This window comes from Perna viridis, chromosome 3 (assembly GCF_037379345.1).
Source record: "Perna viridis isolate PV_CMFRI_1.1 ecotype Kerala chromosome 3, ASM3737934v1, whole genome shotgun sequence".
In the NCBI taxonomy this organism is placed as follows: domain Eukaryota; kingdom Metazoa; phylum Mollusca; class Bivalvia; order Mytilida; family Mytilidae; genus Perna; species Perna viridis.
Window position 1 is genome coordinate 9,429,303 of NC_142447.1, and position 15,108 is coordinate 9,444,410.

At 32.0% G+C, this 15,108-nt stretch overlaps 1 protein-coding gene across 2 annotated transcripts in view; it reads left to right on the top strand.

Annotated features, from left to right (window-relative positions):
- The window catches only part of LOC148620939 (uncharacterized), a 30,861-nt gene extending 17,092 nt beyond the window's left edge, over positions 1-13,769 (top strand). For both annotated transcript variants that reach the window (XM_088574841.1, XM_088574840.1), the window contains exons 14-21: positions 4,508-4,598; positions 4,933-5,037; positions 5,286-5,376; positions 6,173-6,281; positions 6,486-6,578; positions 7,044-7,146; positions 7,692-7,828; positions 10,481-13,769. In XM_088574841.1, coding sequence (XP_088430967.1) covers positions 4,508-4,598; positions 4,933-5,037; positions 5,286-5,376; positions 6,173-6,281; positions 6,486-6,578; positions 7,044-7,146; positions 7,692-7,828; positions 10,481-10,667 — 916 coding nt within the window. In that variant the 3' untranslated portion in view covers positions 10,668-13,769. The remainder of the gene's footprint in view (positions 1-4,507; positions 4,599-4,932; positions 5,038-5,285; positions 5,377-6,172; positions 6,282-6,485; positions 6,579-7,043; positions 7,147-7,691; positions 7,829-10,480) is intronic.
- Positions 13,770-15,108: the final 1,339 nt, after the last annotated feature.

The following is a 15,108-nucleotide window of genomic DNA, read 5'->3' on the forward strand; positions in this document are numbered from 1 at the left end:
CAATAGCCCCGTGCAGGTCCGGGTGTTAAAAGAATAGGCCTGCAGCAGCGCTAAGCTTGTCGTATAAGGCGACTAAATAGTGCTCAGAAACCTAGCCGGGGGCTAGGCACTCTGCCCACAGAGCAACTGGGATGTGTGCCCCAGGTGGTGGAATGGGGTACCCCTGGCGTGTTACATGCTGGGGTTGTCAGGCTATAATACGGAAAACCTGACCGCAAACCATAGTGGTGCACCGTGTTGGGAAAGAAGCCACGTTCCTCGCATGTTAAAGAACCCTGCTGTGGTATTCGATAGGAGTAGGAACCTTTGCGCTCCGCCACAGGAGGCTAAATTGCCCGACCTTACCCATCCCCCCCTTTTTCCAGTGGCAATCAAAATTTGTCGACCCTATTATCCTTGTGACCCATTCTTTCTTTTTTTCATTTCATGTTCATTTTATCATCCATTTCATGTTCATTGTCTGAATGTAGCTGAAATATTGCTGCTCGGACGTTAAACCCCAACAAACAAACAAACAATAGACAATATTACCGGGTATTTCAAAATACAATAAAAAAAAATGTTACCTGCAAATTTGGTTGCAATAAGCCATTTAGATAACACCTTAACTGATTATAATTTGAGCCACGTGCGAATGTGTTGTGAAGTACCATAAATGGGTATAAATTGCATATTAAAGGATTGATAACTCGATATTGTCTTTCAAGTTAAAAAAGAGCTTTGTTAATGTATCTTCTAGAGTTTATTTATGTATTTCAACAGTTTCAAAGCTTTTATTAATATTGTCGTATTCATTCATAAAGGATAGCGGTACCAATCAATGATCTTTGAGTTTGATCGCTGGTATGACTGTTTGAGTGACGGCTTTTGTTGATTGCAGTTGACCCAAAATTTTGAATGAAAGCAAATCTAACGAAATGCATTGAAGATGAAAATTTTTTCTTGAAAAAATCCTTATATAAGTCAAAGTGGTTGATAAGTCCAGGCTGACACTTTGTTGAAAAAAAGTATCGACTTATAGTCTGGAAAATAAGGTACAACTTATTTGCCAATAATACTTGGTTTCCTTGTATCATGATTGGAAGTGGGGCTGTCACTCACAGATTTCTTGTTAGTCTAGTACAGTAAATCCTGTATAAACTGAACCCTGAACAGTCCAACAACTTGTAATAATAATAATTATAATATTCTTTATTTAAACAGGATGACCTATTTAGTTTCATAACTAGTTTACAATATGGTCCTGCAATGTATACATATTTACAACATAAATTACAAAATTGACAGTAAGCAAAATAAAATTGTATGATAATATTACTAAAAAATGATACAGGTGATATACACTTTAATGAAGCAAAGTACTGTTCTAAATATGACTTTTTGAAAGATTCTACAGTTGTACAATTTATTTTAATCATCACTTAGCTCGTTCCACAGATAGATACTAGATATAATGAAAGATGGCTTATAGTACTCTGTTCTACATTATGGAACATACAATAAATTGTGATTGCTCTGTCTGGTGGATCTCACATTAACTTGATGAATATATCTAAATACATTTAAATATTCTGGAACCAATAGACTTATGGACTTGAAAACTAATATTGCCTTTCTACATAAAAATAATCAGCCATAGCCACCCATTGAATTAAGTATGTTGAAAAATACAAGAGATGGAGTAATGATATTTAGCTTATTAAAATTATCCGCGCTGCTCTTTTTTGAAGTTTAAAAATCTTATCGATATTAGCAACATTTTTTTGCACTAGACCAGATAGTACAACAGTAATTGAAATAAGGAAAAATTACAGATACAAACCTTAAGTAAATAGAGGTTTCCCTAGACCAATTTAGCATGGCGCTGCACCATGCCTTCATCTTCTAGCATTTTTTAGCCAAATTTGTGAAAAAAGTTCTCATCTTATTTAAAAAATTTAAACAGTTTCTGAAAGGAAAAACATTTCTGTACATGCTGCCCTTGTCATGAATTTTACAATATGCCCTAGGTGGCCAAACCTAAATTTCAAGGTATAAGATTAATTTAACTATTGGTAACTAATTTACATGTCTCCTGTTGTATTGACACCCATTTATGATACTTTTACTATACTATACTAGGGTGAAGGATGTTTATTGCAGATTTCAGTAGATAAATTTCCCTAGTGTCAAGGTGAGGTGCCCTCAATGAAACCCTCTGTGATGGTTGAGTGCCCTCAGAATACTTAAATAACCATGCCTTTATAAATTCCTTGGGAAAACACTACGTAAAGTATTACTAGACATAAAATTTTTAATCTACGTAACACACACATTTTTAAAAAAATTTTCTTAGTTAAAACATCTATATGATAAGACCATGTCAAAGAAAAATCTATATTAACTCCTAGGAGTTTTGACACAGCAACAGTTTCAAGAATAACATCATTCATTTCAATAAATATTTTTCTAGGTTTTGACAATACATCAAGCCAAAGTCCCTTCGTATCAATTTAAATGTATTTGAACCTTGATTAACCAAACATCTGTCCAAAGTGAACTAAATTTGAAGTCAATAGGGTTTGGCTTCACTTTAATAAATTTAGGTTACAGACCACCAATTCAACCAATGAGCATTTAGAACGTACGCAAAAATAGTCCTACGCAGAAATTACCCCTGTTCCTCATAGTGCTGTGAAAAAAGTTCTCATCTTATTTAAAAAATTTAAACAGTTTCTGAAAGGAAAAACATTTCTGTACATTTTATAGGTGCATTTTGCTTCTTGTGATGTGAAGCCTAATCTCCATAATGATTTTTAAATATACCCCTATCTTGTGAAAACACTGGGATTTCCCATGCTATTTATAGACCCTTCACTTCCGGTGACCAGTACTGCACTGCAAGTCTGCTAACCCCACATGCCATTCTGAGGATTGTGAGCTGACATATGTAGAATCATGCTGATATATAGTCCTCTGCAGGTTAAAGTTAAGGTAAAGTCCAGAGAAGCCATTGAATATAGTGAAATTAGCATAGAAGCCTATGGGAAGTGGAATTAGTGGTTTTTAGCCTTAAGCTGAAGCCATGGCAAAATGAAAAGTTTCTTGAAATAGCTTTAAACTACTTGAAAATCTTGTTAACTTTGCCATGAGAGGAATACACTACAAAAATCCTTCAAAATATGCATTTTTTTAAGTTATAGGTCCAAATTATGGAAAATTGGTCTTTTTGGCTGATTTTTATGTCCTATCTTGTAAAAAGTGTAGAAAATTTAGTAAAAGTATCAAATATTAAACTTTGAGTGCTATATTTACCTAAATATGGTGGTAATAAGCACTTGAAATAAAGTTTTGTGTAGATTTGAGCAAAAATTAGGTTAGAAATGAGGAAAAACTCACTTTCATTACTGCGGTTAAGGCCATATAAGCATTCCCCTATGGCAACATGGAAAATCCATTATTGAGTACTTTTTTTGCTTTAGGTGCCCTTTACTGGTCATGTTTTAATGTGAAAACACTGTATTTACAAATTTAAAGCCAAATATATCACCTTTTGTGAAAATTTAAGGATTTAGGATTTTTGACATGTGATCAAGAAAAAGGGGGAGGCATGTCAGAAATAAATTTTTAAAAATAGACCAATTTCTCAGAAAATGATTACTTTTAAAACTATTTCTTCATTAATATTGTTAAAAAGCAAGTTGTGATTGATATTTTTTATTTGAAAAGTCAGAAAAAGTTCTTTGCAAATATTTAATGCATTTAAGTATGGTAGAATATTGTCACTTTTTTGCTCGCCCAACTTGGTTACCCTATATTTAAAAATCAAATATTTGAAAAAGTGCTTGTCACATTTCACTGAAACTTTGCAAATGCATTCAGTATGTGTGTAGGAAGATACCTGTATAGTTATTTATTTTTTCTAAGACAAAAAGTGACTCTTTAGGTTACAGACCACCAATTCAACCAATGAGCATTTGGAACGTACGCAAAAATAGTCCTACGCAGAAATTACCCCTGTTCCTCATAGTGCTGTGAAAAAAGTTCTCATCTTATTTAAAAAATTTAAACAGTTTCTGAAAGGAAAAACATTTCTGTACATTTTATAGGTGCATTTTGCTTCTTGTGATGTGAAGCCTAATCTCCATAATGATTTTTAAATATACCCCTATCTTGTGTAAACACTGGGATTTCCCATGCTATTTATAGACCCTTCACTTCCGGTGGCCAGTAGTGCACTGCAAGTCTGCTAACCCCACATGCCATTCTGAGGATTGTGAGCTGACATATGTAGAATCATGCTGATATATAGTCCTCTGCAGGTTAAAGTTAAGGTAAAATCCAGAGAAGCCATTGAATATTGTGAAATTAGCATAGAAGCCTATGGGAAGTGGAATTAGTGGTTTTTAGCCTAAAAAGCCTGGACAACATGGACTCGTACAAAATATTTTGCAAAAATTACACATAATAACATTGTTGAATGCAGATATGAATATTAGTGTTAGCAGTTTAATCATTTCTATTGTAGGGCATTGAAAGATGCAGAAAAAGCTATAAATTTAGCAGACAAGTGGCCTAAAGGATATTTTAGGAAAGGAAGAGCTTTAGCAGGATTACGGGTAGGTCTTATGGGGATTTCTGTGTGTTTATGTTGCAGACCTAATTTTCTTCTGCTTGTTCAGATCTGGATTTTACCCTTGTGATTCCTTTTTTACCTGTGTTTTTACTTCATATTTTGCCAATTTCTGCTTTGTTTGATGACCTTGTAAAATCAGGTCTGACAGTGCAAATCTAATTGCATATACATGTGAATCTGTCCATGTTGCTGAAGAATCTGAAATAAAAAAATACTGTTTCAAGTCTTACTACTGATACGTTTGTATTAATAGAAGCAGGAGTATGCCATAAGTGTGAGGATTAAAGAAAGTATTGACAATTTTTTTTTCTTTTCAGAAATTTTCAGAAGCAGAAGATGCTTTTTCTCAAGTTTTAAAATTAGATAAAAATTGTGAAGATGCTGTTCAGGAACTTAAAAGAGTCAGAACTTCACAAATAACTGTAAGTATCTATGTTGTTTTACCCATCTCTGTAGTGGCTTCATTTCTCTGTAAGGGTAAAAAATGAGTGTTTCTGTTAAAGCGGATCAATTTATTTTTCCTTGTTGTCAACCTTTACTATGACAAATTTTCTGCAATTCTGAAAACATTTAGATCCAATTCCCTAAGCCTGCACTGAAAGAAAAAAACCTCTACCCTCTATCTTAATTTTTTGTATGACAGTTTATGTGCATTTATCATACATTTCAGGAAATGGGTTTTTCAAAAGCACAGTCTGAGGCAGCAATAAAACAGTATGGTACTGTACAATCAGCTTTGGATAATTTATTAGCTGGTGTTGGTATGTATTCACACATACTTTTGAATACCACTCCTTATAAAACTACCAGTTGTAGAGTCAATTCATGGACGCTGAACAAACAATACTTTTTCCATCTACATACTCACTATTTACATAACTATAATTAAGAGAAATCATACATTCATTTCCCACTTTAATCAACCAAAGCAAGAATGATAACTCTTACAGAGTGCCCATTTCATAAACTATCTATATGATATTTATTTCATGAGTTCAGCAACCAAATGATGAACTAAGACTGGTTATGTGATCTGTAACTTGCTTATAATTAAAAAGCAAATGTGAATTTAGTTTTTTGAATTTTGACATGCATGAATCACCTCCAGTCTACTATTTTAGAAGACTGCTTACATCTGAATCACTGTATTCAGTAAGCCTACAATTATTTTTCCCTCATTATATCTTTATTATTATTTAAAAGAATAATGGCAATTCAGGAGAATTTTTTTCGTAGATGTTAATGGTTCCTTCACTTATGTTGTAGAAATTTCTTGTTGTTGTAGAATTGCTTCTGTTGGTTATAAATAGTGTTACGTTGAGTTATAAACTATTTATGTATGTCTTGGGAGAAAGGGAATTAAGAGATATCATATTCAATACTATTATTCCATTGTCGTAAGAATCAATATACATATCTATGTTGAAGGACACGATTACTTTTTCCTTTTCAAATTTATTCTGTGAAAGATAATTGAATTTAACATTTTAACTTCAAAGAATTGATGAAGCAATTATTAGTGAATATTTAATGTTCTTTTTTAAATTTCTTTTTCAGCTGAAAATGTTTTAGGAGGTGAAGTTTATGTCTCTGATGATGAGTCAGGGTTTTCACCAATCACTCAAAAAGTAAACCTCTCCCCCAAGCAGAAAGATACAAAAATGGAGTAAGTATATATTTTATAAATAGCATTAGTTGATATTACCTTTTGTTATAACTTATTGCTTTAATGAATGATAAAGTTATAAAGATTTTATAAAATTGGTTTTAGTAAAACTTTGTTGTAACTACTCTTTTATTTAGAGAATAAATAAAAAGGGTTTTTGTGTCTTGTCTTATTTTATCTTTATTTTATTTTAATATTTTACAGTGCCAAAAATCCAGAAGGGCTTACAGCTTTGTGGGTTGGTAATGTTCTTCCAGATAAAGTGGATGATAAAAAATTATTTAAAATTTTTTCACGGTAAGTAGAACTAATTGGAGTTAAGTATGCATTTATAGTAAAAATGATAAACTTAACATACATGTCAATCAAAGGTAATAGGTAAATGTAGATGCAATAAACTGTGACTTGGAGACACTTAAAATAGTTTCTTGATGCATTTACTTGCTCATATTAATGGTATTATTCCAATGACTTGTGTTTTTGAACATCCTAAAATACTGTTGACTTCCAAAAGGATTCTTATTTCTCACTAAGGGGACAAGGATAGTCCTATTCTTAGCTTTGTAAAAATGATATTTTTGTGACATCACAGTACAACATTTCATGACTCTTGTAATTTATACAATGGAATTTCATCAACAGAGTGTTCTGAATTGGCATACTAATCACTAAATTATAAAGTGAGAAAAATAATCAGTTTTTATTGAAGGAAAAAAGGTATTACAAATTTGCTTCTAATTTTGAATGTCACTTCAATTTCAGGTATGGCAATGTAACAAGTGTTCGTTGTTTACCAGAAAAATACTGTGCTTTTATAAATTATACCACAAAGGAATCAGCAGGAAAAGCCATGACACATTTACAGGTAATTGTCATAACTGCCATGAATGTTTTATCCTGTGGGAAAATTTATTACACAGGAAAAATGTCTTTTAAAATCTACTGTTTGCATGTACGTTTTCTAACATAAATTACAAATGTAACATCAAAAATTGGCTTTTGCTATTTTTGTTGAAAATTTTACTTATAAATCTTGTTTGAATGTCCTAAAAAGTGAAGAATAATTCTTTTCCATTGTTGATCAGGATAACAATTTACTGTTGACATTGAAAGACTTGGTTTCTCTACTTTGTCAAGATGTCTAAAATTTTTGGTTTCAGTTGTATAATAAAAGAATGTACTATGACTAACCAAAAAAAAAAAAAAAAAAAAAAAGATCATGCATTTCTAGATACGCTAGCTGTTCTTTTCACTGAAGTAGAAAAAGTAACAAAGTTATACCAAGTGTGGAGAAAAACCATACATTCTATAGTTTTAAGGAAAGAAATCGGTTTTGTATATGATATAATTTTTTCCAATGAGCTACATGTATCTAAGTGATGAAATTCTTCATTTAAACCTTTTTTCCAGGGCTTTGAATGTGGTGGTCAAAAATTATTGATAAAATTTCCAGACAACCCTATAGTAAATGGAAATGGCAGTACTACAATACGTAAAGCTAATCCCCATGGAACTATTATATTGCAAAAATCAAAAACACAACCAAGGTAAGTGAATTTATTTACTGATAGAAATTTAAGCTGGTAGTACAAGGTTTTATTATTAAAGGATCTCGCCTCTTTGTAAATGAAAATGAGGTTGTGTTCAAATCTTAATTCTTTTTACTTGTGCATTTGTCCATGTCTTTAGGTAACAGTTGTATTTATGCAACTTCGGTAATATAGTCTCACGCAACAGTTGTGACTTCTTTGCAATACTGATGTTCGTGATACCCCTCTCTACATGGTTTGTAGGTGTATATCAACCTGTCTGTCTACCCAACTCTTCCTAAACCACACAAGGGATGTTGATAAAATTTTAAAGGGAGGTTGGGTATCATATACATATGTGTATGAAATAATGTAATGATTGGAGGACTCCAAAGGGAAATAATCCTGTTTCAGGATTTTTACGTGTTAAAACCTTGTTAGTGCAGCTCTACAGATTAATATGACGTTGTATAAGAAGATTTTTGTCTCCTGTAGATGTGCAGGAAGGAAGATATTTATTGCCCAATTCCAGCAAAGTGAGATATACAACATAAAGGTTTTACAAGTTTAAATCTAATAAGTGCAACTCCACCTTAGCTGCTACGCAACGAGTGGGTGGTATATTGAAATCACCCTATCTGTCCGTCCAGATTTTGTTGCAGTTATCTTGGCTTCCAATGGATGGATTGATTTCAAATTTGGTTTGTTGCTTTATAATGGTAGGACATACATTGTAAGTGATTTTGGCTGTTGTCCCACATTACTGTCGTATATACTCAAGTAAAAGTCAACCCGCCTATATGTTGGACCCCCTTTTCAGTCCAAAATTTCTGGAACCTAGCCTTGACCCGCTTACAGGTCAGACTGATTTTACAGCTGCATTGCTAAAATTCCTTTATTACAATGAGTATACCTGTTGTTTTGATAACTTCAATAAATCTTGAGATAAATAGTTACAAGCCAGACTTTAGTTGTTTTTATAGTAGTGAGTAATTAAATTGTATATTGTTTTAATATGGCCATATTTTCATTCATTGTAAATTTGGTACAACCAATAACCCAAATTAAAATCATAAATATAGGGAACAACATAGAATAAAAGAGAATCGTTATGATACTCTAACAACTCATTTTTGAAGACAATTCAGTAAGTTAACAAAATTTATTGTAAGGAAAAAGAAAATTGTCTTAACCAACTAAAATATTGATTACTTTTGTCACAAATTATGGTATGTTATTGGGTTATGTTTCTATTACACCTTTGGGTTTTTGGCTATATGAGTGTACACAGGTCAAAACCAGTACACCAAAGTTATGAGTGGGAAATGCAAATATAATCATAAAATGCCGGTATTGTGGCAAAATAAATACTAGATAGTAAATGTTCTTTTACTATATCATATTTTAGCTGTAAATGGTGGAAGATAAAGATAGTCTTCCTAAAACTGAGTTTTCAGATTTTACATTTAGGTAAATGGCGCTGGTCTGGCTGTTCATGCCCATGTCAATTATCAAGCTTTTGATATTTTCAAGCTGAAAATCTTTTTTCATTAGCTTAGTCTCTTGTGTAAGTTGGAACCCTTTCCAGCAGTTAAAGATTAAGCCCCAAATCCCACTTACAGGGAAGTATATATGGTATACTGAATGATCAAGAAAATTTTTATCAGAAAAATTTCTGCTCTTAATGGATGAATTGATTCAACTTATATAAATGGGGCTTATGATATAAGTGATTTTTGTTGCTGTCACTAGTGTCAGGTATAAACTTCATGTATGAGTGGGATATGCCTAGCACAACAATGCATGCAACTTAATGTTGGTTAATGAACTTCACAAGAAAGAAGGGCATTATATATAGATGTGTAGATGCACATAAATGAAGACGAATAATGTTAGGGGATTCAACTGAAAGGTTTTATATTATGTAAGTCCACTTGAAGGTCTTTGTGAGCTTGTTTATAGTAATGTTAGTTCATATTGTTCGTGGTAAAAATTATTCTTTATTGTGAAACAGCATTTAGATTAACAAGTGTGTTTACTTCAAGCACTCCTTGACAAGCGTTGACAGTGAGATGGTTACTTCAGTCAACGTAAAGCATTAGAATTCGAGTCTTTACCTAATGTTTGAAGCAGTTTTTCTTGTAGTGAAAGTTCTCTGTTTTAGTTGATTTTTTTGGTATTATTTAGTAAGTGTGAAAATTAGTAAGAATTTAAGGTTTTCTTCCTGCTTAAATCTTTTTTGTTGGCATCTTGCTAATAGTTGTTAAAAGGGCTGTTGATGAATTCTTCTGAATAATTGAATTTGAAACCAGCAGTAATTAAATTTTTTCTAGCACTATGTAGTAAGTAAACATGATCTGCATAAAAAGAGAATTTAGCATTTTCAAATCTGGATCTTGGCTGTTCTGGTTCCTTTTTTACTGTATGTTTATTTCACCAATTTCCGCTTTTTTGTTGATTTTGTAAAACATGCATGATTAACTAAAATAGGACTGTAGTAGTCACCATTGCTATCTTAGCTTGTCAAGGAATATTTTACAATTAAGACTGCACAGAAAACAATTTCTTTTTTGTACCATTCAGGTTAAATATTTTTGTTAGGTACATCTGTTTACTTAAATGATATGCTAAGCCATCCAGATGTTGACAAATTTTAATGTTTATTTGTAGAGCCCAACCAAAACCAGCACCGCCATTGACTCAGCAGCTAGAGGCCCAGAAACAGTCAGGCCCAGTTAATGGTGATGAATGTTATTTCTGGAGGACCACTGGATGTATGTATGGTGAAGCTTGTCGGTATAAACATAATCCAAGTAGTAAAGGAATTGATATGAAGCCATGGCAGTTAAAGAAATAGAAACATACATATCCGTATCAGAACTCTCAATTGGTCTTTCTCAGTGTTTCAGTATTTTAACTTAAGAAAAAGTGTCTGTTTAATGTTTTGTTTACTCTTTGTTTACTGTAAGAGTTCGTAGGTCAATAGCGTCATCTTTTTGTTGATTGTTCTATGCTATATTTTTCCTTTTCAGTTTTGCTTTTAAAAGCATAAATTATGTACCAAAATATGGAGATGTTATTTAATACATGTATATGGTCTGAATCAGACTTTACAAATTCAAATGAAAACGTGAAGATATATTGTTAAAAAAAACAGGGTCAAGGAAGTCATATGTTTATGTATGGACACACATGTCTGTTGTTTGTAATACTCCCCATCTGACACAGTGATTTGTAGCTAGAGATTTTTGTATTCATTGTAAGAGCAGGTTGTTAACCATTTCAAGAAATGTTTTACAATTTTAGTGGAACTCTTTTACATTTTGAAAAGCTTGGAACATTTTTACCAGTCTAAAATGCTTTTGAAGTAATGCAAAAACTGTTTGAACCCTTTGATTTTCTGATTTCACCTTGGTTCCAGTGACAAAAAACTTTTTTTGTGGTGGAAGCTTCTGATACTATTGGTATTACTGCTGTCTGCAAAAGACTACTGATTTGTAAAACAAGCAATCTAGAATGTAAAGAAGAAAATAATGTTGACTAAACCAAACCCCTGGGGTGGGTGGGATAAAAAATATGTACAGTAGTAATCTGTACTAGGAACAACTCACAGGTAATTGAGATATTTAATTAGATATAAAAGCAGATAGGTATCATTTGAGCTCTATCATGCAAAACATGCACAAGTGACATAGTTAAGTTCACCATCATGTTTTATTGTCAAGGAACTTAATATTTCATTTTCAATTTCTGTTTATTTTTTATTTTTTTTACATTTTGATTCAAGTGCTGACTAGCTGATTACAGATCTGAAATATTTGTGTGACCATTTGGATCGGGCTTTATGTGGGCAATAGCTATGGAATTTATCTGGTTGAATTGTTAAAAAAAAACATATTGGCCTTTAAATAAATTCCCAAAAGAAATACAGGTGATTTAAAGGTTTTTTAATGTTTTTGAGTAAATGTTGAGCACCTGTGGTACATTTCACAAAAAATAAGTGTAAAATTAGTCATAAATTGCGACGTCACAACACTTGTTTTTCTACAATAAAATCATAACTTATGATTAAGTTTACCCTTAAGAATTTTCGTGAAATCAACCTCTCTTTAACTGTGATATTAATTGATGATGAGAACTCTTGCCGAGTGAATAGTAATGTTTTCCCTAATTTCATTGATGGTTAAGGTTGCATTTATTGTGCTTTCATTTATGTTTTTCAATCAGTATTTTAATTATTTATACCAAAAATACATTATCATATAAGTTATGGTACCATATCACTTACTGATATCTACAAGTTTCCATTTTTTTGTTCATGTTTGATTTTCACTTGAAAGTTAAAGGAAAGAAATGTTTTGTATTAGTAGCTATTTGTAAATTCATTATGCCCTGGTGCTATAAAACTTGAAAACTTACTTAAGGTCGGAGAATTTTCTCAGTATTTGTGACATCATGAAATCCTACAACTCTGATTGGTATTACCATTGAAGTTAAGAATATTCTAAGACTTAAGTATTTTTGTCTTCATTGTGCCAGGCCTAATACATTACAGCATTATTTGTTAGGTTTAGGGTTTTATTATGTTTGATATGTTGTCACAATAAAACTATGAAATCTACATTTCTGAATGAATATATATGTTTACATTTTAGCTCCTGGTTTTTTGGTAGCATTCTGATGACCATGTTAAATAAATGAATCTCATAAACTTGAATGATTTGTCAATGTTTTTTTGGTGTTGCTGTATTTATTTTGTTCATTTTTTGGGTCCTAAACAAAAGGCATGTCTATCATGTTAGTTAAATTGTGCTTGATCTGGTAAAAGATATTACTGGGATTTCAAATCTCTATTTGAGGTAATCCTCAAATCTTCAAATTTTGAGAGATAATTTTAGGAGACCCTAGTTGGGACTGGTAAATTTTGACCACAAATGGGGTTCAATGTTCTTCTGTATAAATCTGATTTATTTTGTGATTGCAGTATTTTCTGAACATAGCTTTGTACTGAAAATATATTAAATTTGAGATATGTGTGAGCTACACAGGAAAAAAGAAAAGCTTTTTGCTAGTAGCATTAGCTAAGGTAGCATTTTGCTAAAATTAGCAATGTGCTAGCTTTATGTGCTAAAATTAGCTATGAACTAGCTACATTTGCTAATGATTAGCTTTGTGCTAGCTTTATATGGTGCTAGTTTCACTGCACTTTTAAACATCTTGGTTTTGGGTAGGGAGGGTAGAATTGTTAGTCTGAGCCAGCATTATTGATTTTATTGTGTAATTTTAAGAAATATGTCATTAAGTTCTCCCTTAGGTTTTGGGTTTTATTATACTTTTTATTGTGTCATTCTTGAAGACCTACATCAGTGTTCACAAATTTTGAATGTTTATAATATTAAGATAGTTCTTGCAGAGTTGAAAATTTCTATGTCATTTCTATAGTTAAGTGTCTTTGTGCCTTATAAGACTGTTACATACTTGTAGTATTTTCCTATTTCCTTTTAAAAAAATGATGCTCTACCAGTTACACAGAACTATTCAATTATTTAGTTTCTTTGGAACAGATTTGTTAAAATCACCTGAGGGTACATTTTTACTTATTAAGTAGCCACAACAATTTGAAAACAAATGCAAGATTTGTTAAAAAACATCTGTGAGTATTAACATAATTGTGATTTCCTAAGTTTGGTACTAAATCTGTCTTTGCAGTTTGGTAGTTGATTTGTAGAGAAGTGCCCAAATTTTTTTTTCATATGGACTTTCATATTTTTAATATTTGCGTTTAAGAAATTTTCTGACTTTTTCAGTATGCTGATGCTATTTTATTTTATCATTATGATAGAGAACAATGAATTTGATATTTTACTGATTTTATCTTGGAATAACAGTTTTCTTGTTACGTTATTTGTATAATCTGTATAATATGTGATAGCTCAAAAAAAAAAAAATAATGCAAATACATCTTGTCGTGGTTTTATTATTACCCCATTTATTGTCTCCAAAAATGTTTATTTTGATCTTGTACATTGTTTCATAGTAAGTGCTTTAGTATTTCAGAAATTTTCAGAAAAATTTCTGTTGAAAGGAATGTAAACTTCTTACGAAAGTGCAGAAAAAATTCAGTCTGCATTAAGTATCAAAACCCAAGGACCATAATTATAAAAAAAAAATCAATGCACTGGATCAAATTTAAACCTGTCATGGTAAAGCTACATACCAAATATAAATGTACAATGTATATCTGAAAGCATGACCAGAAAAAGGTGTGGAAAACTGAGCTTTTGTTTTAATTTTCTAGTTCAAGAGCTAAAACTCAGCAAAAATTAAATGGAACAAAACAATATTCAAATTTTCTCTGTAGCTTGTCATGGGAATATCAAATATATATCTGCAAGCATGACAAACGAGAGACTCCCAGGAGCCTGAATCACTCACCTTCTTGAATTTTGCCTTTCAAAGGCAATAAATTAAACGAAAAGGTAACCAACAATTTTGACTAAAGAAGACACAAGATCTTTTCAACAATTGAAAGTTTCTTTTAATCTATCATAGTTTTCAAGACATTAACTGAAAACTATTTAAAAAAAAGAGTCATTTTTCCCCTTTCAAGGACAATAACTCTTACAAGGAGTTTGAAGACTTTTGTAGTCCTAATAATATGGATGATTTCAGCTATTGAAAGAATTTGGATAAACCTAATGGTTTTGGAGATATATGTGAAAAACTACTCTGACCCCTATGTTCTATTTTTAGTAACGGTGGCCATGTTTTTTGACGAATCAAAAATCCCCACATCAGTTCTATGCAGGATACCCCAAGGAACATTCATACCAAGTTTGGTTTCAATTGGTCAAATAGTGTCAGAGGAGAAGATTTTGGAAAGAAATAACATTAAAAATAGCAAAAATCATTGAAAAAGGGCAGTAACTCCAACATGGCTTAACGGATTAAAACCAAAATTTGAACAGAGATAGATCTCATCATGCTGAACACTTTTACCCTGTCAGAATTCAGCTAAACCTAACGGTTTAGGAGATATATGCGAAAAACCACTATCTGACCCCTATGTTCTATTTTTAGTAACGGTGGCCATGTTTTCTGATGAATCAAAAATCCCCACATCAGTTTTATGCAGGATACCCCAAGGAACATTCATACCAAGTTTGGTTTCAATTGGTCAAGTAGTTTCAGAGGAGAAGAGTATTGAATAATTATTAGCGACGACGACGGAATCCAAGTGATGGCAATAGCTCACCTGGCCTTTGGCCAGGTGAGCTAAAAAGGTGTGGAAAACTTGT